The sequence below is a fragment of the Pomacea canaliculata genome, linkage group LG3, assembly GCF_003073045.1.
Source record: "Pomacea canaliculata isolate SZHN2017 linkage group LG3, ASM307304v1, whole genome shotgun sequence".
Classification (NCBI taxonomy): Eukaryota; Metazoa; Mollusca; class Gastropoda; order Architaenioglossa; family Ampullariidae; genus Pomacea; species Pomacea canaliculata.
In genome coordinates, this window is record NC_037592.1 from 40,639,815 (window position 1) to 40,666,716 (window position 26,902).

At 39.5% G+C, this 26,902-nt stretch overlaps 1 protein-coding gene across 1 annotated transcript; it reads left to right on the forward strand.

Annotated features, from left to right (window-relative positions):
• On the forward strand, positions 1-26,243 carry LOC112558752. The gene is made up of 10 exons (XM_025229397.1): positions 1-277; positions 5,197-5,277; positions 5,363-5,614; positions 10,197-10,277; positions 10,363-10,668; positions 13,029-13,079; positions 13,199-13,300; positions 20,122-20,217; positions 20,940-21,151; positions 23,748-26,243. The coding sequence occupies exons 1-10, from the start codon at positions 262-264 to the stop codon at positions 24,030-24,032; spliced, it is 1,482 nt and encodes a 493-aa protein (XP_025085182.1). The 5' UTR covers positions 1-261; the 3' UTR covers positions 24,033-26,243.
• The last annotated feature ends 659 nt before the right edge of the window (positions 26,244-26,902 follow it).

The window sequence follows — 26,902 nt, forward strand, 5'->3', positions numbered from 1 at the left end:
CAATGTTTGGGCTGACACTTCTCAACAAGTCTTAACTTAGATACGGTACACAACCGTTTGCTGCCATTCTTCATTGTTTCTGATTCACGCGATGCAAATGTTTAAAAACTTTCCTGAGAAATGTAACTTTTAATATGTTAATGAGCACAGTAGGTCGTTTCTCCACCATGTATTTAAAGCGCCCAGTGCGCATGTTCTTGTACCTTGGGGTAGGCATGACTCTCTAACACCAAACACTTGAGAGTCTCTTTGAAAAGCAGAATGAGCTTCAGCAGAGGTAAGAGACCACTGGACCTTTTCTTTTCACGAATTTGACTTTGGAATATTTGATCAAGGCAGACTATTGGTTTGGATATGTAATTAATAAAGTGATTATTGGGAGATAACTTCCTACATTATTAAATACTGTATCGTCTTGACATTGCCATTTCATACTCTTGTTGAGATGTGCTTACTGCTGAATGATAAATCTCAGGAAAACATGGGAAACACAGGAAACTGTCATTCAAAGTATTTACGGATCAAAACGCAGACTTTTCAACAGTTTTCACTCAAATCTACATTATTTAATAATTATTATATCATTATTCTTAGAACAGATCATAAACAACTCTGTGATGTCACGAGAGGAGAATGTTTCTCAAAAATGCTTTAACAGCGAAAGAAAAAAGTTTGTCGATACTTATTTATTATTTTATGTGTGATAGTGGTGACAGGGCAAAATAATTCACAAAACTTCATAACGAGCTATCACAAGATACGTGTTTAAGATGAATAGATTGATATCAGTACAAGACATGCTTAAACAGAATTCTGTTTTCTGCGGACACACCAAAAAGGTAGTCTGTTTAATGTCGATATAACGAGTGAAGCATATTTTGATTAAACACTGTCAAGTATTACTGCGGCGAAGAATATCAGCCAGAGAAAAGCCGTCTTGACTACTGTCCTTTAGCTGTTTGGGAGCTTAGCTGGGTTAATGATAAAGAACGTGAGTAACAGTTGACGGTGTAAACTCCAATCTGAAAATGAAGGTAGACGTTAATCGCTGAACTTGATCAGCAAATGAACAAAGTCTAAAACTTAATTCAGTATCGAACAGCCGTCTGATCTTCATCGTAGATTTGTGCATTTAAATACTTAAACGTTTGAACACTTGGCGGACTTTGCCTCCCCTTGTCACGGACCGTCCGGAGACACGCGCATTCTTTCCACAAACAAATATAACCAGATCGCTTGAGGGTGGGCGTCCCTCCTTAGAGGCACCAATAATTATTGAATTCAACACAAGTTTAAAAGAAAAAGGACAAAGTATCAATAATCAGAGATCCACTCCTTCTTTCGCCACGCAAGATATATTGCCAGTATAATATATCATTTATCCAACGCACTAATAGAAACAACAATAAAGCTGATTCACACAAATACTGTCACTGATAAGGTATTCCGCTGTCTCCGGTGCTGTCCTTCCTTGACGAATTACCAATGTTAATATCCAGTGTATTATAATATTAAATGTACGTCTTTGACGAAACCCATACCTTATTTAGTATATTAAAGTCACTGCAACCCCCCCAAGTCCTCTATTCTTATGGGTAAACACTAATCTTCTTTCCTTAAAAAAAAGTGTTTTACGATACCGGCAGTTTACAGGCAGAAAGTCTCGGACTTGCGCATGCGGTTGTCACCCAGGTGGTTAGGAGGATGAGGATAGGTGAGTTGGAGGCCGAGAGAAAGCCTCCCGTCCACCGACGGTTTAAACTCAGGCTGCTTTGGTACTGTCCTTTCCGGATGACGGATGGTGGTGCGCAAGTGTAAAGAGAGGCGGTGTAGCATCCCCAACCCCCCATTGCTCACACCAAGTTTACTGCTCTGGATCCGTCGCTACTCGCTTACGCCAGTGTGTGGTTTCTTGGCCCCACCAAGAAACTGTACTGCGGGATGCCCAAGCCACAGAGCTCCCCACGGTGATGACACGGACTACAGCAAATCACGATCAGTGAAGTACATCCCCTGTAGTATACACACAGTATTACGTCCCCGGTAATACGTATTCCGTGGTCGCAGCAGTAGCGAGAAAGTACAGAGAAAAACCACCAACTCCAAATTATGTTCCGCCGTCCACTCTCCGCTTACCGTTTTATCTTAACGTTATTCTCCTCTATCTTTTTCGTCACCTTTTTTTGACGGCGTCACGTTGTTTTGACATCACAACTTACGTCATTTGCTCAAGGGCAACAACAACATCCAGCCCATTACCCTAGATCAGATCAACCAAAGTTGTCGACCTTGCCGCCATACCCCCTCTACTAAGTACTTATCCGTTACACTCCTGTTTATATATATATGTGTAATCTTTCTATCATGTTTCATCGAAACATCTAGACAGCAGGCGAACAGTGATTTGTTGCAACCCTCTCTTGGGGTACGTTTCAGCAAATGTTTTCAATGGAGAGACTTCTCCTTAACAATTGTCCTACAGAAACAAATATGATATCAGGAGGAAACAGTCGATGCTTCATTTAACCAACAACTTACATCAAAACTGGACTACAGACGACGCCTGTTTGACTCTACAACCTGGTAGCAAGCCACCTGGATGGCACTGAATACGCCCGTGTTCTATTCATGGACTTTTCATCTGCATTTAATACCATTCAGCCACACTGGCTATTACAACGTCTCCTAGCACTAAACGTTAACTCAACCCTAGTGCTCTGGATGAGGGAGTTTCTCCGGGACCGGCTACAAAGGTCTGATCGTAAATACTGGAGCCCCACAGGGGCGTGTTTTGTCCCCGATACTGTTCTCTGTTTATACTAGTGAAGTCAGGACGGAATTCTCAAATTGTATCCTATCATTAAGTTTGCAGACGATATGGCATTGGCTGCTGGACTCAAGGACGAGGAGTCACTGGCAAGCTATTTCCTCCAGGTTCAGAAATTACACTCATGGTTTGAAGAAAACTTCCTGTTGATCAATGTCTCCAAAACTAAGGAAGTGGTCCTTCACAGAAGAAAATATCAACCTGTTCACACCCCCAAAATTATTGATAATGAGGTAATAGAACAGGTGCAAAGTTTTTGGTACCTCGGCAGAGTGCTAGACAACAAACTGTCCTTTCAGGAGAACACCAGCGTTGTTTCCAGGAAAGCACATCAACGCCTGTTCCTTCTGAGGCAATTGCGGAATTTTGGTGTCAGTAGCCCTGTCCTCGAGTTAGTATATCGCAGCCTCACCGAGAGCATCATAACATTTAATATACCGATGAGGTTTGGCGTTCTCTCTGTCAAAGATAAAGCTTGTTTGACGAGCGTGGTCAAGATTGCCAGTAGGATCATTGGTTCTCCACAAAGACCTTAAGGTGAACTCCACATCAGGGCTGTGAGGTTAAAAGCGGTCAGCATCATCACAGACCCTTCTCACCTACTTCATCGCCATTTTGAACTGCTACCCTCTGGCCGTAGATCAAAGCAAGTGGTGGCCAAGAAGAGTGCCTTTGCCAAGTCATTTTTACCTACCGCAATAGCACTCTTAAACAGGTCTCACAAATGTACCCAGTCTGAATGTGTGTGTGTGTAAGAGAGTAAGGGAAGTGTATCTGACAATTGTGTCATATGAGGGGTTAAGCATGAGTATAAGTGCCTGAGTAATCTCTTCAGTTTATTATGTATATTTTTGCAGTTGACTGTGGGAGCTCCCAGCAACAAAGAAAAATTTCTATCTCTGTTGCAACCAGATATAGACAATAAAGATGTATTGTATTGTATTGTATTGTATTGTATTGTATTGTATTGTATTGTATTGTATTGTATTGTAACCTTACAACTTCCACCCCCCAACTCATTGTAATTTATGCCTAAAAAAACCTTTCCCTTTCATCTGTTTCATTAAAAAAAAAACGGTACAAAACAACAAATTTATTAAACACAAAATAATACTAATAATCAGGGCTTCAGCTTACGCAAAAAATTATGTACAGTACGCATTAAAAGTTTGGAGGACTCCTTCAATTTTTGTCAATGGGTTCCCCTTCAAATTTGGGCGAAGAACAGGGACCCCTTAAAAATCTGAAGAAGGGGTCCCTGCGACCCCAAAGAATTTAGCCTTAGCAGAAACCCTGTACTAATACCTTACACGCACATGCACACCCACTTCGGGTCGCGAGACGGATAGGGTTACACAAGGACGAGGTGAAAGGTTCTAGGCGGTGTAGAATACAATGGAATGAGCATGCATGTAAACAAATTAAAGAAGTCGATTTTAAATTAAAGTACCTCTTTCAGAGTGGGACAGTTCATGCTGTAAAAAGTGAGTTAAACGTTTCTTCTCTTTAAATGAGCGAAACACAAATTTCTCGAGTGGATGAAACTTGTGTCATCTCGAATATCTTCGAATATTCGAATATCTTCAACTGACTTCGACATGGCGCTTGATCAACTAAACCCTCTCCTACTTTCAAGTATAACGAAATACCTGATTGGTTGACTTTTTCAGATGATAAAGGGACGTAGTCCATAGTGGAACGATCCCTAAATGTTCCTGGGCTGTCTCCCTTTATCTCTGCAGCAAAGTGCATGACTGAAGCAAGTAAAATTAGGGGAAAATTAATTTTAGCACACACATTGAAAACAAATGCACAGGATTGTGCATTAATTTAGTGGATTATGGAAGTAAAAATATGTAAATATAGGAGTATTGCACATAATACTTGTTTATATACCTGCATTCAGAAGATATGAACGTTTTGCCTTCAGTGTTTATTTACCATAAATGTATAATAATCAAAGATGGATTTTTGGTACTTGATACTGATAGATACATTCTTGAATTTAAATGAAATGAAAATGCTTACACATATATTGGTTCTTGTATTCTGTCCTACTTATTAATATCATGATGGAATCTCCCACATATTCATAATGATGAAGTCAATGGAACGTGAGGTGCCAAGTGTCTCTGTCTTATTATTCCTACCTCTTTAAGTAATCTGATAATCATTCAACAGATTACTCATTCGGCTAGAAGAATACTGCACCAGACGTAGGTATAGTGATCAAATAAATAGTGCTAAACTTAAAACAAATTGTAGCAGTATGTTTTGTTTGGTCAAATCCGTGATAAAGTTAATGATTTCGCATTTCACTGTGTCACTTTATGCAGGAGAAATTCTTTACTTTTTTTATCATTTTCCAGGGACCAAGAACCGTGAGTTGTCTGCTCGGTCGACGGGTGGTCGTCCCGTTAGCAAAATGAAAAGCAGTGTGGAAAATGATGGTTAGTACTGAGCAGCTGCAGAAAATTGTCTTGTGTGTGCTACTAGCAATTCTAAATAAAAACTTTAAACTCTTTTTAATGGCAGAACTGGGTAACTGGGCTCAAAGTGCAGACCTCACCCCAGACACAGTCAAACTTCTGAAGAAAGAAGGTTTCACTTCCCTGCGACTACTTCGCCGCCTGACGCCAGATCTTCTCGCCAAAAGTTTCCAGAAACGCATTCCCTTAGCTCAGTATGTGGCTCTTACAGCCGCACTAGAAGACCTGAGACAAGAGTCGTCTACAGTCAAACAAAGTGAACGTCGTGAAAGTGCGACTTCACATGAGGAAGAAGAAGGTAACAACTTCCACCCTCAGAACTCATTGTAATTAATGCCTAAAAAAAGCCCAATAAGTTTCCCTTTCATCTGTTTCATTAAAAACAAATTCTTTATGGCTCAAACCTCCCTGACCGCTTTGGAGACTTAAATTGGACAACATAAACTTTCCGAAAACACCTGTTGGTATTCTGCTAGTGTGACCAATACAGGGCGAAGTTATGCAAACGAAAATGAACTATCCCCGCTTCCCTCCGTACAGTCAATGTGACGAACACCATCCATACATCTACAAATATAATTGATGTCGCATAACCGTCCCTACAGTTGCCGGATGCAGGCTCGCAACCGCTCAAGCAGCCGCACAAGCACACAACCACTCGCTTGGCCAGAGACGGCGAGCGACGTTCCAGTCGAATCACAGCGCAGACCACACAGCAATAACAAAGACAAAATGAACGGTACAAAACAACAAATTTATTAAACACAAAATAATACTAATAACTTACACGCACATGCACATGCACACTTCGGGTCGCGAGACGGATAGGGTTACACAAGAACGAGGTGAAAGGTCGCTTGATTCCCCACATCCGCGTCATTCTTCCACCTTTTCCTTATTTCTTGTGAGTGAAAAGTACCACTGTACCTTGTAGGTGTTCTTCTCCGCTTTCAACTAACAAAATCCTCAAAATCTCTTTTCTCTCCACTTAAGCATCAGTAAATTGGCATTATTAGTAACTTGCATAGAATTCTACATTAGAAGCGGTAGGTATCAGTCAGTCAATCGTCCTTTGACCGGCACCTATCACATTGATAGACGCGGCAGCTGACAAGGCCACTACTCTTGTCTATTGTTTGCGATAGTCAGCAGGTCCTGTACAGGACGACCAGTCCCGTCTTTGACCTCAATAAGTAAGTTCTTCCTCTGACCACCGCGGAGTCCACTACCCTTCAAGGTGCCTTTAAAGTCTTCGACTGGGTGTCATGCTGGTCACATGGCCAAAGCGTGTGTGGACGTTTTGCCGACCGGCGTTTCGCCGCCGGACGTTTCGCCGCATTATGTCAGAGAGAGAGAGAGCTTACTTACTTCTCAAAGAATGAAAGTAACTACTAGATTACACAATAATTCTTTATTTCAAACAAATTTTACACACAGACTTCACAGACAGTTCACTTTGATTGTCACAGATTATGCGCAACAGCTTTGAGAAAAAACATTGATACAATGGCGAGAGAAATGTGTGAGCTAACGGTTCACATGAGGAGGGATAGTGAGAGAGAGTTCACTGATACATTGATACAATGGCGAGAGAAATGTGTGAGCTAACGGTTCACATGAGGAGGGATAGTGAGAGAGAGTTCACTGATACATTGATACAATGGCGAGAGAAATGTGTGAGCTAAGGGGCGTCACACACTTGACCTCGGCTAAAGGTCCCGCGTGAAATGCCGAAATGAAGTGCCCCGCGATAAAACGTCCGGCGGCGAAACGCCGGTCGGCAAAATGTCCGACTCCGAAACGTCCGGCGGCGAAACGTCCGTGTACCTGGCCAAAGACCAATTTACGTCGCTTGACTGTTGAAAATAGAGGTTTCTGGTGTCCTACGAGTGTGGCGATTTCTTTTCCAACAAAGTCGTTTGTTTTATAAGTTGTAGATCGGGCTTCTACCAAAGGAAATGGAAGTATGATGGCCGTGAAGAGCTTCAAGCACGATGTTCTTTAAGAAGATATTAAACAGCACCAGTGATAGACATTCTTGACTTATGCCTACTGGGGCGCCAATGTAAGCTCCTAATTGCTGTTCACCAGTGCTGTACTCTTTGAACTATTATACAACGCTTTTATGACTTGAACGAGGCCTTCTACAATATTGAATGTTCATGCCAGACTTTGTCAAATGCCTTTTGAAAGTCTATGAAGTTGATTAGAGGTTCCGCTGATGCTAAAGATGCTTTTTATAAGAGTGCAACAGATCTGCTCAACTGAGCTTCTATGTGATCCGAATCCAGGCTGTTCGTCTGCTAGCAGCTCTTCGGCAGTGGTTATAATAGGGTTTTGTATGACCTCCAGCATGACTTTGCTTGGGTAGCTGATAAGGCTTATTGTTCTGTAGCTTTGGCACTGTTTGCTGTTGACAGCAGCACCTCTGTGATGTTTCCACCAAGGGTGTCTAAATCACAGTCAACCAGGTTCCATGCCGAAAATTTTTCTTTGTCTGTAGCCTAGAAGACTTCTATTGGGTCTTGAAGCTTTTCGAAATCAAAGCGAATTCGGGGAATGTTTGAGAGTCGCTTCGCTTTCAGTTTCAGCTCCAGGTTGAAAAGAACAAGGTTATGTTCGCTACCTATGTCAGCGCCTGGATGAGTCCATCTCTTGGCCTTGTTGATGCTGGATTTGAAGCGTCTCGGCAGCCGGATATAGTCGTTTTGGGTATGGAACTCCATCTGGTGAGTTTCAAGTAGCCTTCGGTGATTTCTTGTGGGGATGTAAGGTGTTGGCTAAGGTGAGTCTTTGGCTCTACGCAAATTCAAGGAGCCTGATGCCCCTGAAATTGGTTTCGCCAAGGCCAAATTTTTCCACCGTTTCTGCTCATTGCTGGTAGGCTTCTAGTCCGACCTAGGCGTTCCAGTCACCGATTACAACGGGCCTTTACAACTTTGTCCAGTTGTTGGTAAAGCTCTTCAACGTCGTGGTATCTATGGTTGGGAGTTAAAGCGTATACTTGGACAATGATGACGTTTTGGGTCTTAGCTGAGACACGTATGGTGATAATCCTGCTGGGTACAGGCGTATAAATGAAGACGGCTCCGGCTCCTTATGTATGAGGAAGCCCACGCTGTACTCATGTCCGGCGTCCTATCCACTGTACCACAGTTTGTGGCCGTCGTCCGTTGCTGTTTTCCCAAATCCTGTCCATATGATCTCCGCCAGTCCCACAATGTCCCACTGGTACCGTCTTAGCTCGTGGGTGAGTTGTTGCACTTTGCCACACTGGTGTAACGTGCGCACGTTCTGCGTGCCAATAGATGTTTCCTTTCTCAGCTCGATTTCTGCTTTCGTTTATGTTTTGGTTCCAGTAGTAAACTTCTCGCTAGCCCACGCTCGAGTCTGCCGATTACAAGTGCGGTCGTTGTTGACTCGGGCCTCGACCGAGCCAGCATGTTGTCCCTTTCGCGGCGTATATCTAAGGTTCTAGGCGGTGTAGAATACAATGGAATGAGCATGCATGTAAACAATGTAAAGAAGTCGATTTTAAATTTACGTACCTCTTTCAAAGTCGGACAGTTCATGAAAGTGAAAAATTGAGTTAAAAAGTGTAAAAAAAAGAGTGTAAAAAAAAATGTGTAAAAAGTGAGTTAAACGTTTCTTCTCGTTAAATGAGCGAAACACATACTTCTTGAGTGAATGAAACTTGTGTCATCTCGAGCGCGGTAAAATAGAGAACAATAACAGTTATGAAACAGTCACAACACAGAGCACACACGATAAGACTGATACAGAGCTGGAAAACATACCAAAAAAAAAGAAAAAAAAAACCCCAGAGTTTTTTGTGGATTTTAAGGTCGTGAAGTGTGGGTGTAGTAAATGAACAGAAAGAATACAAATCGAGGTATTAAACAGCATACCAAACAAGGAAAAGCTTACATTTTAATGGACAATTTTTCATGGAAACATTCGTCCTTTTCCCTTTAGCAACAGAGAGAAACAGACTGATTTGCGCCAGGGCTTTTAGGAGCCGAGGCTAACCGATGATTTAGGCAGTGATTAATTAGCTACATAAAAATCAGATCAGTCCGGTTGCAGGAATATCTTCAACTGACTTCGACATGGCGCTTGATCAACTAAACCCTCTCCTACTTTCAAGTATAACGAAATACCTGATTGGTTGACTTTTTCAGATGATAAAGGGACGTAGTCCATAGTGGAACGATCCCTAAATGTTCCTGGGCTGTCTCCCTTTATCTCTGCAGCAAAGTGCATGACTGAAGCAAGTAAAATTAGGGGAAAATTAATTTTAGCACACACATTGAAAACAAATGCACAGGATTGTGCATTAATTTAGTGGATTATGGAAGTAAAAATACGTAAATATAGGAGTATTGCACATAATACTTGTTTATATACCTGCATTCAGAAGATATGAACGTTTTGCCTTCAGTGTTTATTTACCATAAATGTATAATAATCAAAGATGGATTTTTGGTACTTGATACTGATAGATACATTCTTGAATTTAAATGAAATGAAAATGCTTACACATATATTGGTTCTTGTATTCTGTCCTACTTATTAATATCATGATGGAATCTCCCACATATTCATAATGATGAAGTCAATGGAACGTGAGGTGCCAAGTGTCTCTGTCTTATTATTCCTACCTCTTTAAGTAATCTGATAATCATTCAACAGATTACTCATTCGGCTAGAAGAATACTGCACCAGACGTAGGTATAGTGATCAAATAAATAGTGCTAAACTTAAAACAAATTGTAGCAGTATGTTTTGTTTGGTCAAATCCGTGATAAAGTTAATGATTTCGCATTTCACTGTGTCACTTTATGCAGGAGAAATTCTTTACTTTTTTTATCATTTTCCAGGGACCAAGAACCGTGAGTTGTCTGCTCGGTCGACGGGTGGTCGTCCCGTTAGCAAAATGAAAAGCAGTGTGGAAAATGATGGTTAGTACTGAGCAGCTGCAGAAAATTGTCTTGTGTGTGCTACTAGCAATTCTAAATAAAAACTTTAAACTCTTTTTAATGGCAGAACTGGGTAACTGGGCTCAAAGTGCAGACCTCACCCCAGACACAGTCAAACTTCTGAAGAAAGAAGGTTTCACTTCCCTGCGACTACTTCGCCGCCTGACGCCAGATCTTCTCGCCAAAAGTTTCCAGAAACGCATTCCCTTAGCTCAGTATGTGGCTCTTACAGCCGCACTAGAAGACCTGAGACAAGAGTCGTCTACAGTCAAACAAAGTGAACGTCGTGAAAGTGCGACTTCACATGAGGAAGAAGAAGATGGTCATGAAACACTATTTCAAGTGCTGGGAAAGGTGGTCAGTAACATTAAAGGTACAGTAAAGACTACCATTTTCCTTCAAACGATAATCTTTTATTAATTTTACTGTAGGCTGCCTGATTAACTGTGTGCTACAAGTCTGTGGTTGGCGAAGGAGTGTCCTAATCGTGTTACTACCAAATTTTCGTTATCTTTTTTAATTCTTTGCAATTATTTGGGATCTGCTGACTCACTGCACGGTTGTGACTTTAGCTGAAATAGCGTATTCGCGCTAGCAGTAAGTCCAAAAGTCATGTTTGAAGACACCCATAAACGTATAGACGGGAATCATAAACAAATTATTTCCAGAGGAATTCATCAGCTATTTGGTTATCCTTAGTATTTCTGCATTTCTGTATTGCCTAGACTGAAAGTACACAACCGAAAGACTGAATACTTTTAGTCAAAGTAATTACAGTAATACTCAGAGAAGTCTTTTAGCGTGCTAAAATTGCATTTATCACATCCGGCTAAAAATATAAATCTGTAGATGCAATACACTTTTGGAGGACACTAAATGTCTTCAAGTCAAACGTTTTTCTCTTTTCACACATTTGCCCAAAGAGTAGAAAAAGTTGATGCTTGTTGGCCAGAGATCTCAGAGAAAGTTAGCAGTTTGATATTCTACAACAATAATTTTGGCAAGTCCTTTCTTCTGATGTCAGGCTTGAAGATGTTTTCGTAGAATGATCGGGATTTATGTGTTGACGGTTTTATGAATGCAATTTTCATTAGATGCGATTGATTGTCACTGCTCCACTTCTCTACTATCATTACACCACGTTGCTTAAACCCCTAATGAATGAGGGTATTTTGACAATTATTTAGCGCATGCTCAGTACACGCTGACGGGCTGTTAAAGCGAATGTGGAGGTAAGACATTATTTGCTTTAACAGTAAATTAAAAGCCAGGTGGGAAAGTTATTATTATATATCTTAAAAACTTGAAGACAGAAATAAATTGTGGTCATACTGTCAGCGATAAGAAAAGAATTTGGTGCTGACAACAAGCTCAACAGTACAAGGTCAACATTTTGTACATGTATTATGTTTTTCACATAATGACCCTTGTTAAATTAGATTCCAACATAAAATAACGGGTATAAATGTAAAAATACAAGCGAGACCGTGACTGCTTACAGTGTCTGCTCAAACTTTTTTACCATACTTGAAGAAAAGTAATGTAAAAGATGCGTGCTGCAGCCACAATTACAGAACGAGAAATTTTAAAAGTGATATTTTGCCTATTGCCTTTAAATTTCACTGTGGTGTACTTGCCAGAGCTCTTTATATATATATAGAGAGAGAGAGCAATAAAGAAGAAATACTTTTCTTTATGCCTCGTACACCTCATCCCCCGCCGCCGCAAACACACACATGAAAGAAGGGAAATAGAATTTCCTTAGCATTAAGAGAAGCCTGTCACCATATTATTTAAGTACATAAAATACATTGTGCATAGCACACTGAAATATTGGTTGTTCTTTTAAACTTGCAATGTTCTCGCTTCCCCACTTTGCACATTCGCCCAGACAAAAAGGGATGCCAATGGTAAACGGCTCCTCATTCAATCCAGTAATCTTTACACCACCTATAGGTGGAGGGGTGGACTGCTGACTAATTCCCCCTCCCCTTTTATTTTAATCAGTGTTCTCTATGATGGTGAACAATCAAATGACAGGCCCATTATAAACACACTTAAACTAGATATATAAATATAAATGTCGAAACATTATCAAAGGAAAACGCAAACATATCAAACAAGGAAACACCAAATATTAACAAATTTCCTTAAGATATTAAAAATCAGTATATGTTATTAGTCAACTATCATCAGACTTTCTCAGTGTCTTTTTAACAGAAACAAATCAGCGAATTCTTTGTGTTTTTCATCTGTGTTGCTTCAAGCATGGTCTTTAGTGGTCACCAAAATTGGTTCTTCTAGCAGGTGGACCACGAAAGAACTTAAACCTATTCGAAGAACTGCCAATCTATCTTATTTTTAGTGCTCCAATTTCCCTTTTTATATTTCATTTTGAAAGAAGTTATGTGTACTAATTAGGATATATAAATTTTTACATTATCAGAAAAGCACATAATGCGCAAGAAATTTGTATTAGGGAATACACTTGTTCCTGTTATTTGGTTCCTCTTTGTGTTTTTTGTATTTGATTTAAATCTTCGTTTAGTACGATTGTTTATTCTTTTATAGTTCATATGTTATTTGTTTTTTTTTCCTGTCCTTTGTATGCTGTCCTTATTTCGTTCTTGTTCTTAAGAGCATGCTCCTTAGGAATGTGAGTATGTGGTTTACAAATTTTGAATTAATAATAATAATAATTGTTGTTGTTGCTAAATTTTCTTTAATTTTCAGTTCAAAGACAACAGCAGACAAAGCAACCGGAAAAGGGGGCAGTTGGAAATGGTGCGAGAGAACGTTTAACTATTTGTATCCAAGTAAATACATTTACAATTTTCCAGCTATATTTAACTCTTCTAAATCGTCTAAAAAATTAATCACAGTGCTTAATATTTTCATTTTAGAACAAGTGCAAGGAAAGCAGCGAAAGTCTTCTCTTCCACCATTAACTTCACCTGCGCAGCAACAGGAGCCACGATCGCCATCGCCAACACAATTGAAAACAGGTAGGTATTTGAAAGCAATTATTTAACAATTACCATCTGGCAATACATATTTCTTCAATGTACACTTTATTTGGATATTTCTATTAATAATATTTTGGTATTGGAGTAAGTTGGCAATCTAATAACATTGAAACAGCATTTTGAACTGTAGTTTTCTTTGTAGGATGGGTTCAATTTGAACATCCTTTAGGTATCCCGAAGAAGGCTAGCTAGCTCAGTGCAGGAAGTGTTCTATGATCTGATCATTTATTTGGTGGAAATATTGCTAGGATGCAGCATTGAATAGATATGGAAGCAGATGTATTGGCTACTTCGAGAGATAGTGTTCGTGCAAACTTTTAGGCTGGAAAGCAAACGAGAGAATTTTATCAAAATAAAATTTTTCTTTAGGTAAAGGAGCGTTAGAAGGTTTGTGAGGGTAAGTGTTCTCTGCAAGAAATGCAAAGTTTATTGCTTCAGCTTCTCCTCTGCGATAATACCACTTCATCACATTAATGTGACAGGAATTCCCCTTGGATGTAGGATGCCTTGAGTGTTCTCTCCTATTAGGCGCCTTCCACTGCATCAACAATTTATTGGCCGTGGATGAGGTTACTTTAAATGGGATATATGATGAAGGGTGTATGCTGGTGTTACAATCATTTCACTTTAGCCGTTGTAACAACAGCCGCTGCAGAAGGAATAGGCCCTCTTTCTGATTAAAGGTGACTTACACCCCCGCTTTTACATTGCCTGTATGTGTGCATCATTTTGCATCAAAGAACTACTTTTATACAATGTGAAAACTTATGGAATTACTTTAAACTTGACTAACTAGGCGATTTCAAACTTCCTACTTCCACGCCGTCCAGTTTTCTGGTCCTGCATCAAAAACAACGAAAAAATTAGTCTTATTAACAGCTAGCTCTATTAGCACCTATCCCTGTTAATGCCCAGTCCTGTGGGTATAATTTTAAAGGTCACTTTGTAACATGAGGTTAGGGTTACAAGTTAGAACTGAAAGCCTGCACACTAGACAGTTGTAACGCAGTAGACATACCCCAACTGTCCAAGCTGTCAGTAGATGCATGGGTACATAGAGGGTGGGTAGGATATGCCTTCAAGTAGAAAAGATGAATATCGTCCTAACAGAAAACTGCCCCGATATAAGTGAAGGTTATAGACCTCACTCCCCTACAATAGTAAAGTCACCGAACTACCTTTACCTATTAAAGCAATATGTTCATCATATTCCCTTAATTTTGCATATTGTGTAGCTCTCTGGAAATATTACTTCTGTTTGATCATATAAGATAGTTCTGAATTTATATAGTTTTCGTGATTATTTTCTAGTTCAGTTCATAATATGATACTCCATGAAAGATTGTAGTATCGTCTGTAAATTGAGGGTTTTCTACTCAATATTTTAATAGCTATATTCCCCAGCACGAGGAGTATAAAAAGTTCTTAAATTCTTGTTAAATTACTTAATTTGTTGAATATAACAATTGCGAAATATGCAGTAGAAGAAAATAATAGATACATCAATATTTGGGATTCATTTTACTACATCTTCTATACAAAACATATAGCCTCACTTGAGCTACTCTCCATTAATCTCAGCAGTCTAAGAAAAACTCATAAACATAAGTGTAATTCCTATCTATAGTAGTTTGTTTTATTTTGTAAGGTCTCTCAATGATGATTTTTCTACAGCAGAAGGAGAAGATTCGTACATTTTTTTTATCAATTTTGCTAAAGTGTATATAGGTTTTAAAGACTGCCGTGACTGACTTTGGTTGGGGTATAGTGATATAAATTTATTGTTATTATTGTTATTATTGTTATTGTTATTATTGTTATTATTGTTATTGTTATTATTGTTGTTATTATTATTCAGATGATGACGATGATGCACATATAAAAGGGGCATCATTTCAGTCAAAATCTTCACCTCGCCGTCGCCATCGGGCCATCACCATCACCAGAGGAAATATATAAGGAAAAAAGTGTTTTAGGTGAGCTTTAATAAAGACTCCGCGGTTCATTCATTTAGGTGATCGCGCGCGCCTAAGTGTAAGGTACTGACACCAGGTTGGTGGGCATCAATAGAATCAATATCATCAGCATGTACTATAGGCCATAGCATGGTTCAGCAAGCACCTCTGCCTTAAAAGGTAGAAAGCTCAGTATTACGGAACATTGTTGTGTTGTTAAGAATAACACATGATCATGATTTTTTTCCCTAATGTGTATATATCATAGGTCATTGAAACGACAGCATTGATAGTGTATTGTCAAAACTGTTTAATCAGACTTAAAACCCACGTCTCTAGTATTGAAATGACTCACTTGTTGAATGGCGTTAGTTTTTATTTTGTTGCTAACCCATTTCAACTTCCACCAGCAACTGCTTAGTAGACGGTTATGAAGGCATACGGAGGCATCTATCTCACGCTTGTACTGCATGTTGTCGGGAGTCTAGTACTGTTATTTTTAGCACGTTTTCCCAATGTATGTGTGTGAGTTCATGTGGGCGAGCGTGAATACGTTTTTTGTTTGCTATACACATCGTCGTCATTTGTTCTGTTCTAATTAAACTTCTACAGTGCTTCTTTTCGGTTTAGGATTATTGTATTTTGATATTGCTCATTATAAAATGCATCTATGGTAGCTCCAAATAAAAAATCAACAAGCTAGAAATGTTCGCAAAGAATCTCGCATCAGTAACATCCACGTCAGTTCCTAGGACATTCTACAACAATGACATAGAAAGTAAGCAAAGCAGCAAACCTGCATCCTTATCTGTTAGGTGCATTTCATCTCTCTTGCTACATTGATGTGAAATATTTACTGCTAATTATATATTTGAATTCCCTTTAATGAAACGAAGTAAATCCAGCATAAACTATTTAAAAAAATCACAGCAGAGCTTAAAATCTTACTAGAAAAAAATAATAAAGCAATAACTTCTTAATTTTATCTGCTTTAAAGCCATGAAATAGTGATTATACAAATGACAATATAGAGATTTCTTAAAAATACTGCTTCAAAAACGAAAAACAAAGTGAGGTGCTGGTTGGGGGGTTTTCTTGAGAGTATCCAACACATTTTGGCACTATTCGGCCAGTAGAACGGGCTGTGAACATTTAGAAGATAGTTCAGGTAGCAAAGGATTTTCGAAATCTTTGATAAAGCGCCTGTGATAGTGAGACCCAGGAAGGACAGTGCGTCATGTGCACTGACTGGAGTGAGAAATTCGTTGACAGCTGTTAGTTTAGCGAGATCTGCCCCAACATCATGGTTGATGGTTTGATCCTTGGCCGTGTTGATTACAGTTTGTTGCCGAAACGTTTCAAGTCGAGCATCAGTAAGAACCAGACGAAGACATACCAAAAATATAAACAGCGACCACAACCTCATCTTAGGATCCCTGACTTTGAAACTTAACATGGTGGTGCATGCTCACCCCTGGACAAACTCCAAGACCCAGCCTTTGCGGAAGTCTTTCATGCCAGAATTGGCAAATTTTTCGCCTTGAATCAACTGATCAATTGTGACGTGGAAACTCTTAGGTAACATTAAGATGATGCACCTGCCCACAGCCCATGATGTATTAGGCCAGTGGTTCTCAAAGTGTGGTCCGCGGACCACTAGTGGTCCGTGGGCATAAATCAGGTGGTCCGCGGCTGACAGTCGTCCCATGTCAGCAAAGTGATGTTTACAGTGATGTATTCCTCGCATTAACATTTTAATTACAAAGAGCGAGGTGTAAGTAGTTTTATGTCAACTTTTTACTATACTACTGTCACAAAGACATTTAGTTTTGAATTGTAATGAAACAAATGCGGCAATTTTAATTTGAAATTTATAGTACAGAGTGATTTTTAGGCCTTGGTGGTCCGCCATATTTTTTACTTAGGCCTTGGTGGTCCGCCATATTTTTTACTTAAGTAAAGTGGTCCGCGGTCCGAAATACTTTGAGAACCACTGTATTAGGCCATCCGAAAATAAAGTAGCAGCCTTGGGTTACGAAGGAGTTACTCGAGTTTTGTGACCTCAGGTGGGGAGAAAGAAAGACCATCCATGCGACAGCTGTCAAGTATTGAATATTAATTAAAAGTACTATCAATAAAGGGATGAAGACAGCCACTTAAGCCTGATTTGAGAAGAAATGTTGTGAGATAGATGAAGGGGTGGATGGGGGCAACAGTTAGACCTTTCCCCCTTCAAGACCGTCACCTACGATGGTCATTAGAAAAAGTCGATCATCAAAGACAGCGCTAGCAACTTCTTTAAGGAAAACAATGTTGTACTAGGCTTTCAGCCGAATACTGCTCTGATCTGTACATCCTTCCGCTGGTTACAGATCAAAAAATCTGTCAAGATGACCAGGTTACAAATGTCAAGTCTGCATACCCACATGTCCTCGGGGCTATTCCTAGCCTAAAATGTGGGAAGTCTTCAGGGATTGTTAATAGAGAGTTTGAGACTCAGCGCTGGCGCGACGCGTACGGGGACGGCAACGTGTAGCGTCACGGGAACTTGCGTGCTACGTCATCACTTCTGCCACAGCCAGCCGTACAGCTACACGGCGCGACGGGTAGATTGGAGTCTAGCGGTTGTGACCAGAACGTGTAAATTGTTCGCTTTATTTCAGCTTTTTTTGCAAGGATAGTCAATAAATTTCAACTGTTTATAATATTTAAATCTTCTGCAATCCTACTTTATGCTGGAAATCAAACTAAGCTGCTTGTTTATGAAGTTAAAGCAGTGAAAAACGACCATGCCTGCAATCGCTGGTTTATGTCTATTCAATCGTATGTACAAGACTTGCTCAGACACTTTTCGTGTAAAGTAATTTAATGACGAGACAAAACTGTTAAAGATAATAATTATAATTTTCTTCATCATTAGTTATCTATCCCAAAAATAACCGTTAAATATTTCTTAGTACTATTATAGAGCAATAGGAACAACTATCTATAACTCTTGAATAAATATTTCATACCATAGGCAAAAATTATTTCTTTATGTTATTAATTTTTTATTTATTATACAGTTGTAATATTTGTTTTTTAATTATGTATCTATATATTATTTGTTATGTTGTTCTGTATATACTATACAGTTATGCCATAATTTAAGCAGTAACCATAAGCAATTTCATCTTTTGTAGCATTTTCATTTAACAAGTTTTTGATTGTGTAATAGTTTATTATCTCTTAGGAATTATAGCTGGGTCAGGAATGAAATGCTGAGAAATTTGAAATTAAATTGTACTGCGTTTACCTGGTCCACTACTAGCATTTGCATATTTTTATTTTACTTTCAGAGGCAAAAAAATTGTCTATGCATACAGTTACTTCCCCGTGCATTCGCGCTCCCGTCGCTTAATCGCAATCGCTTTCTCAGAACGGGTACGCTTAGAGGCGGGACCTACCCGTTGCAGTACGCGTCTTCCCTACGCGTCATGAATCTCAAACTCTCTAATGTCCCAGCGGAACTGCTTAATGTGCATCATAAGAGACAATATAGGTATTCACTTTCATTTGTGAAACAATAGGGAAACCCAAGCAGTAGTCAGCGGTCCGGTGGCGCAACGGTTAGCGCCTGTCACCAATACAGTGAAGGTTGGCTGCCCTGAGTTCATTTCTCGTCTCGGGCACGCAGTTCTTTCTCTGCACGCGGCATCTGTTTACAGGGCTGGCTGCTTGCCGTAATATAGCCTTAGCTGCTGACACGGCGTAAAACACCAAATCCCCCCCCCCCAAGCAGTAGTCTAGATCATGGAAGAAATCGGGATCACAAAAGGCAGTGCTAAAACATCCACACAAAGATGACCAAGAACCACCTCACGGTGAGGGCACAAAAACGGTTTGTTGAAAACCCTTATTCAAAACCATCAACTTGATCGGAAAACATTTTAACACGGTAAGGATGTTTATCATTACTTTACTGACTTCAAGAAGGCCTTCAGTAATGTGGAAAATCAACATTGAAGAGTGCATTGTCGAGAATTGATATTCAGCGTCACCCTGGAAGTGAAAATCATGATCTTATTTCCATTTTGTGATCTTTCGAATTTATCTCCTTGGCCCAGATCACACACTTGACAATTAAAGTACGTGGTCTGGCTTCACTTGTCGGAATTTTCTTGTACACTTTTCTTACCATGTGTGTGTGTAATTCTACGCTATCATTTGATTTCTATTCTTTTCCTAGTAAGCTTTTTTAACAATGTTGCACGACTTGAAATTTCGTCTCCATTTTCGTGCCCATCAAAGAACAGGAGGTTGGGTATCCTTGAAAAGCTTTAATTTGTAAAATTTGGTACTGATCCCTTTAAAAGTACAACGCACACTTTACCGACAGAAAATTTCAAATTTATCTGAAATTTCTGTTTCTCTTATAAAATGTTGTTGTCATTATTAAACTTCGGTACGAAGACACTTGAAGATATTCTTCTTAGAATAATTTAGAATTCGATTTGCGGAGCTTGAAATCATTCGGATTCTTTGTTTTATTGGAAATGAATTATTCAAAAAACAAGAGAAAAGGTAGTAAGCACCCTGCCAGTACGCGTTACCTGCTGCTGACTACGTTGCATACTTAGTATAAGTGGATAATATTTATGATAATGTTAGCAAATGTAGTGTAGTAAAACATAGCAACGAGTATTTAACAGGTTCAGAAACCTGCACCTGTATATTAGGCAAAAATAAACCAGCTGCTGTATCTACAAAGGATGATAATGATGATGGTGGTGGTAGTGGTGGTGGTGGTGGTGATGATGATGATGATGATGATGATGATGATGATGATTTTTTATTATTATTCAGGTGACCCACGTGATGCAAATGATGACGATGAAGATGAGCAAGAGCCATCTTCTAAGTCTAAGTTACCACTTTCGTCATTATCTCTAGAGAATGGTGGTGAGTACTTAAAGTAAAATCGCAATTAGTCACCGCGTGGCAATAAAATGAATGCAAAGCAGTTAAATTCTATGTCGTATCCTTCATTATTTCTTTTGCGATGGAATATGATGTCTTGATTACTTTGGATTGCCTTTTTACTGCAATATCAATGCTCGTCTTTCAGCACTTTACCACAGTGAATTCTAATGCTTGACATTCTTTTTAATAAAATAGCACTTATTTAGTAACGATCGGAGCAACGGAAGGTGCATTGAAACTTGAATGTGCGTATGAGTTAGCAACAATTTTTGTAATGAGCTGAAGTAAATTTGTTTGTAAATGGAAGTCGCAGTAAGCTTCTGTAGGGATGTGTGTGTCGGCGAGAGGGGAAAGTTGACATATTCGTAAGGATGTTTAGTGACTTTTCTCCATCTATGTATATTGTCCTCCCGCTGACAGGGGTTGTTAGTGGAATCAGAGTAGGGTTACCCAAAACATTTTACTAACTGATGACTTATCAGAGTAACACCATTCTGATACGCTTTCTCCATTAATTATAAAGGAAATCGTGATTAATTGAGATATCAGACAACTTTAAAACGTATCGCTGCTTTATTTGTTTCCCATTTTCATTGTCTTCTTTTTCTGCCATGTTTTATAATTTTTAATTAAACCGTTAGTGCACTGTGTATTCCTGTGAACTCTACGATGCAAATAAAATTCTGAATTATGTTGTACAGACAATACAGACGCCTGGCAAAGTTCCTACCTCTTGGATCCGTCATCAAGTCAAACGATTCGATTCTTCCTAATGGGAAAAACGGGCGGAGGTAAAAGTGCAACTGGAAACACCATTCTTGGAGAACCACTCTTTGATGCTGATCTCTGCTTCAGCTCAGTTACCAGTAAATGTTTTTATAAGAGGATAAAGCGCAACGGTATTACTATAGAGGTAAAGTTTACTTTAACTTTACAGTCATTACATCATGATGATGCTGATTGATGATGCTGATTGATGATGCTGATGCTGATGTTGATGCTGCTGCTGATGATGATGATGATGATTGCAGAGAACATTGAAACCAAAATAACTGTCGATTTGTGTTTAGCGTTATCAGTCCTATCTGTGGGCTTAGCTTTTACCAATATCTCATACCTCTTTCTTTGCGGATCATACGAATTATCCCAAAAGGGTAACTCCAAGGACAAATGACGTCACACTAGAGATTCCGTGCAATAAACAATCAGATTATTCCCCTTGCTTGCCGAAAATTGGCCAGTCCTGTATTTACTCTCATCTCTCTCTCTCTTTGTACTTCTGCTTGAAAGAGTAGTATCTCATTCCTACAAACCTGTTTTCTTAAAGATCTTCACAGCAGAGAGAGCCACTGCATCTTCATCCCTCAAAGATCTCTGAAAAACATTCTCTTCTTCATCGATCAATAAAATATGATTGTCAGTCCAGTCGTGTCAAGGAAACCCCACCTCCCAGGTCGTTGTTGTGACTTTTCTTATAGGAGGTAGAAGTCTGTGGTACCTCGCGTCAAAAGCTTCGTTTGGATGGCTCTTTGGTTTCCGGAAATGCTGGAAAATTTTGGGTAAATTTAGACTTCAGTCCTCACTGAGCGACAAGAGAAAGGCTTTTGCTCGGAATATTAAGAATTTGTGTTTCCTGATTTGCATACTCTTTAGTTGATTTGAGGTTATTATTTTGTCGAAATGCCCTTCTGGTAGACTAAGATGTCTACCAAGGCTGAATACTCTCCCTAACCAAATATTTTGGTCTCGATGTTTACTTCTCCCAGACATTTGCTTATAAATTGATGATTCGTTAATAGAAATCAGAGCAGCCCACCTTTTAATGAGCTATGCATCTCATACGTCGAGGAGCAGAACCTCTGAATCCTTCCATTTTTACCGGGGTTGAAAACCGTTACCCAGCCTACACTTGTCGTCACGTGAAAACACTGTCTATGACTTATTCTTAAAAAGCTGGATGAACTGCCAGAAGAGGTTTACACAAACTTCCCACTTTTCAATAGGGCAGTCCTAGCTTGTGAGAAAAGCAAAGTTACAATCCTCTTTTTAAATTATAATTAGTGATAACTGCATTGATCATCCATAACTTGCGCCAATTGTTATTATTGGCTATTTTTGTTATTAACATAAACTGTACTCCTTTTATTACTAAACTGAGAGTGCCTAACTTTTTGCATTTAGTACAGATTGTCTCAGAGATCAGGCAATTCGTATTACCTAAATAAAAACGCTTGCGTGTATTTGTAAATGTCATAGTGGTTCCTCCATTTTTAAGGTTCACTCTCTTCTCAGCGCCCTTTGCTCGGCAGCGGGATTATGATGTCCGCTTATCCCTTATCTTCACCATCTAGCATCCTCGACGGGTGTTTTTATAAACATTTTTGTGTCAGGTTATTAGAGGGACTAGAGTTTTGGCATTCAAGACCAAATACGTGAGGAAACGACCTCGAATTTCTTACCTAAAAATCTTCCAGAATTATGACAGCCTCTCTGATGTGTCCACAAGTATCTCCTCTTGTAGCAATAAAATATCTCGAGGTTATCTTGTTGCTTGAGAACGTAACGCAACGAAATATTATTTCGGAAACAGTTTTAGGGTATTCTGTAGGTACTCCAATATTTCTAAAATAAATTGGATTGGGAGACCTTAAGATGCCAAGCATGCTTACCGCCTCTTAGAAAAGGCTTTTTCAGGATCGTAGTTATTTGCTTTGTCTATACCAGGGATGATGATGATGATGATGATGTAGTTTTATAGCGCGCCAGTATCCGCATCACAAAGATGCGCTCAATGCGCAGTGATCCCAGCAGCCACCAAACTGCAGGTCAAATGAAAAATGCAGGATGCCCAACCTACGGCCCGCGGGCCATATCCGGCCCGCGAAACTTCTGCCCACAGTACAGGAAATCGGCATGTTAGTAATAAAAAAAAGACCTAAAAAACGAAAACAGGGAAGAAGAAGTATTTATCCCTACGTAGGGGCGTTTCCCAATCTTTTTTTCGATGGACGAACATTTCGATTCAGTGCTCCGACTTGGTGTCTCTACGATGAGGCCGGACATTCAGAAGTTGGTTTCGGGAAAACAACTTCAAATATCCCACTAATTACTACATAATTAATGGTAAGTACAACTTGTTTCTAATTAAAAAAATGGTATCTGCTCTATTTTTTTCTCTTTTTTTTTTGTATTTTTGCGGTGAAGTGGCCCGCGACACGGCTGTCTGAAATGGATATGACCCGCAGGCCGAAAAAGGTTGGGCATCACTGGTCTATACAATGCTACCGACAATCAGTTCAATGACCTAATGAAGAACCAATGAACTAAACATAAGTTATTGTAGCAATCTTTTAATAAGCCTAATAAATTAATTTCACTTGTAAATATTCACCTATAACAACACTACTGACAAATAGTAAACATTTCAACACAAATAATGATAAATATGTTGCTCTAATTTCTTTTTTTTTTTTGAGGAAATATTTGCTCACAAAGTATTGGTTTGACAGATTACAGACTCACCAGGACTGTGTGACACAAAGACATCAGAGGAAGACACCGCTGGAAAAGTTGTTCAGGCCGTCGCGGTCATGCATCCGGGTCCCACGGCCTTCCTATACGTCATTGGGATCGGCCGTTTCACGGAAGAAGATGAAGGTGTTTACAACAGAATCAAGAGTCTGTTTGACGACAGGGTCACTGGGTACACCATCATTATCTTTACACGAGGAGACGAGTTAAAACGACAGAATAAGAGAATAGAAGAGGTTCTCAGCACGGCGCCCGACGCCTAACTAAGGCTCTGGAGGAGTGCGAATACCGCTACGTGGTGTTTGACAACTTTGCTGATGACAAACAGCCGCAGGTGAAATCTCTGATACAATTAGTTCGTAAGATGAGTGAGGGAAATGGGGGGACACCTTACACGTGCCCTAAGTACGAGGAAGTCGGCGAACAAATTAATGAGGAGGTGGCCAGGAGACTGAGGAAGGTACAGGAAGAGGAGATGAAGAGAAGAAGTATTTACAAGAGCTGGTGGAAAATCTGAAGCTAGCAGAACAAAAGGCAGAACAAGAGAAAAAGGCTTTCGAGAAAAGGGAAGCGGAAAGGGAGGAAAGGATGAAGAAAGCAGAAGAGGAAAGAGAAGAGAAAATGGCGGCATTGCAGAAGATGATAACTGAACAAATACTCAGCACTGAGCAACAAAAGGAGGAAGAGAAAAAGCTCCGTGAAGAAAAGGAACAAATCATTAATAAACTTCAGAAGGAAAGGAAAGATGAACAAATACGTATTGAGAAACAGGAAAAAGAAAAAGATCAGTTGCTTAAGGACAAAGAAGCAGCTTTGAAAGCAGAGAGAGAGGCCCACCAGAATTTCATTAAGGCGAAGGAGAAGGAGGAGCAGAAAATAAAGACTGAAGTCGCACAGAAATCCAGATGTATTATTTTGTAAAGTTTTGGCTAAGACTGAGTCATATTTGTACAGTAACTTTGCCCACTGACACGCTTTACATTAAGCATTCTAATACTTTTTATTTTGTGGATAAGCTAGAATTATTTTACAAAATACCCTCTTACGTAAGTTAAAAATCAGCCACAAAAACAGCTAACACAAATTAGGTGGTAGTAAAAAGAGAAAGAATATAAAATAATAAAATAGAATGTTACTGTTGATTATGAACAATCATCGTCTCCACGAACCAAGAAAGGTTGGTGCTAATAAAATAATTGTAGAAATCTGTCAAACATAAAGACTACTACGCTAAGATAAGCAAACAAGATGTGGGTTTGCTTTGGTAGTTTATCAACTCAAATACAGACAACAGACTCGGCAAAGTAAACTTTGTGGTAGCAAAGAATAATAGATGAAATATGCTTTGTCTTGCATATACTTGCACGAGCAAGGGTACAGGATTCCTCGGGTAGTTTCTGTTGCTATTTTTATATGTTACTGTAAACTGAATTTAAACATCGTGACTTTAGTCAAACTTATTCATGGCGCGGCTTTAGTGTAGCCAGAGAGGAAAAACATGTACTTGTGATATTCTATAACCTGATAGTACATGTTTGGTAAGGGCGCACGTATTAAGTGAAGCCACTATCCCTTTCTCCTCTTTTTTCCGATCTGTGTGTGTGTGTGTAAAGCTTATTTATGCGTCTAATGTGCCGTCTAAAATTATAAAAAAAATTTTACGATTGTTTGACATATATGCGTACCAAAAGAGAGACTACTGCGTTTGATAACTTGAAAGGAACTATTTAGCCAAGCTTGAAAGGGGTCTGACAAACATTCTAAATGTAATCGGTGGTTAGTAACAATTACTCACACATACACGAACACATTGTTATACCGTTTTGATAATAAGATTCCTTGACCAAAATCTTTTAGAAAGATTTTAGGAAAAGTATTTAGATATAATAACTAATATTTGAAAAAATATATATATATATCATTTTATACTTCATTTTTAAACTTTTAAACATTTTCAAAATGCTTACAACTATTTGTGTGAGTGTGCCGTTATTACCTGAATTAACAATAGAAGCTGTGACTATGAAAATATTACAAAACAATCTCGAAATGCTGTTTAATTCTCTTGTGTAGTGGGAGAACTTGTTTAGGGCAGCGTGTGCTGCTGACAGTGCTTGTTCGCTATACCCCGAATACCCTTCCACCCAAGCTTGATCGCACGAGCGAAGCAGGGCGAGAAGGACAGCAACAGCGGGTGACGTAGTATCCAAACTGTTCAGTATAAATGGCAGACAACAGTCAGTGCTTGTACCTGTTTACCGAAAGGTAAAATCAGCAAAACTCTGGTTCTCAGCAAGTGAGAATTACTATTCTGCAGCAAGGTGCTATGGTCCCGTTGGAAAGCGGCTCGCATCTCTCAAACCCCTCTTTTTCCACCCCAGGGAGTTAGGTGGCAGCTTTTAGTAGACTAAGTATGAATAGATATAGTAGCTGTATGTGTAAATTATGTAAATAAATATATATCTTTAAACTTATTTCCCTGTGTCCACGTGTCAGTCCGAACAAATGCTAGCGTATCGTGTGTATGTCCTCATCGTGTGAAACAGATGAACCTCTCAGCTCGTCGACGCTCCGCCTTGGGTAACCACAGCTCAACGCGAATGCTAGGGTACCATGTTATGGTGAACTTGGGTACACACAGCAAGAGCATGAACATCCAGCACGGAGCCGAGAACGGCCGCAAGCCTGTCACCTGGGGCTTAGGGGCAGGGGGGCCAGTTCGGTTCTCAGGTGATCACGAAGCTTAGGCATGTCCATGTCACGGATGATGATGATGATGATGATGATTGATTGATGATTGATGGATGATGATGATGATGATGATGATGATGATGATGACAAAACGTATATATTTACAAAAATCTTCGATTACCTTACCGGGCCGAATCAAATAATACTAATAATAATGTGAACATAACGCGCTGCTTCATGACAGATTGATCACTTTTTGCGCAGACCAGTAATGACTTCCCTAGCCCTGCTGAGAGGCATTAAGTCCCTTCAGTAAATGATAAAACATCTGTCGGATCTCCGAAGCCATCTTGAACGTTTAAATGCGGCGGGGCATCCTGCTCGCAGTGCCAGTTAATTTAACCGATTGTTGGAGTCGAGTGTGTTAGTAAATCTGTTCTTA

Bases quoted from the DNA above. Each gene is read 5' to 3' on its own strand.
- LOC112558752 (XM_025229397.1), top strand. The intron at 10,669-13,028 runs GTACAGTAAAGA...TTTAATTTTCAG, and splicing joins GGTGGTCAGTAACATTAAAG to TTCAAAGACAACAGCAGACA. The intron at 20,218-20,939 runs GTGAGTACTTAA...TATGTTGTACAG, and splicing joins ATTATCTCTAGAGAATGGTG to ACAATACAGACGCCTGGCAA.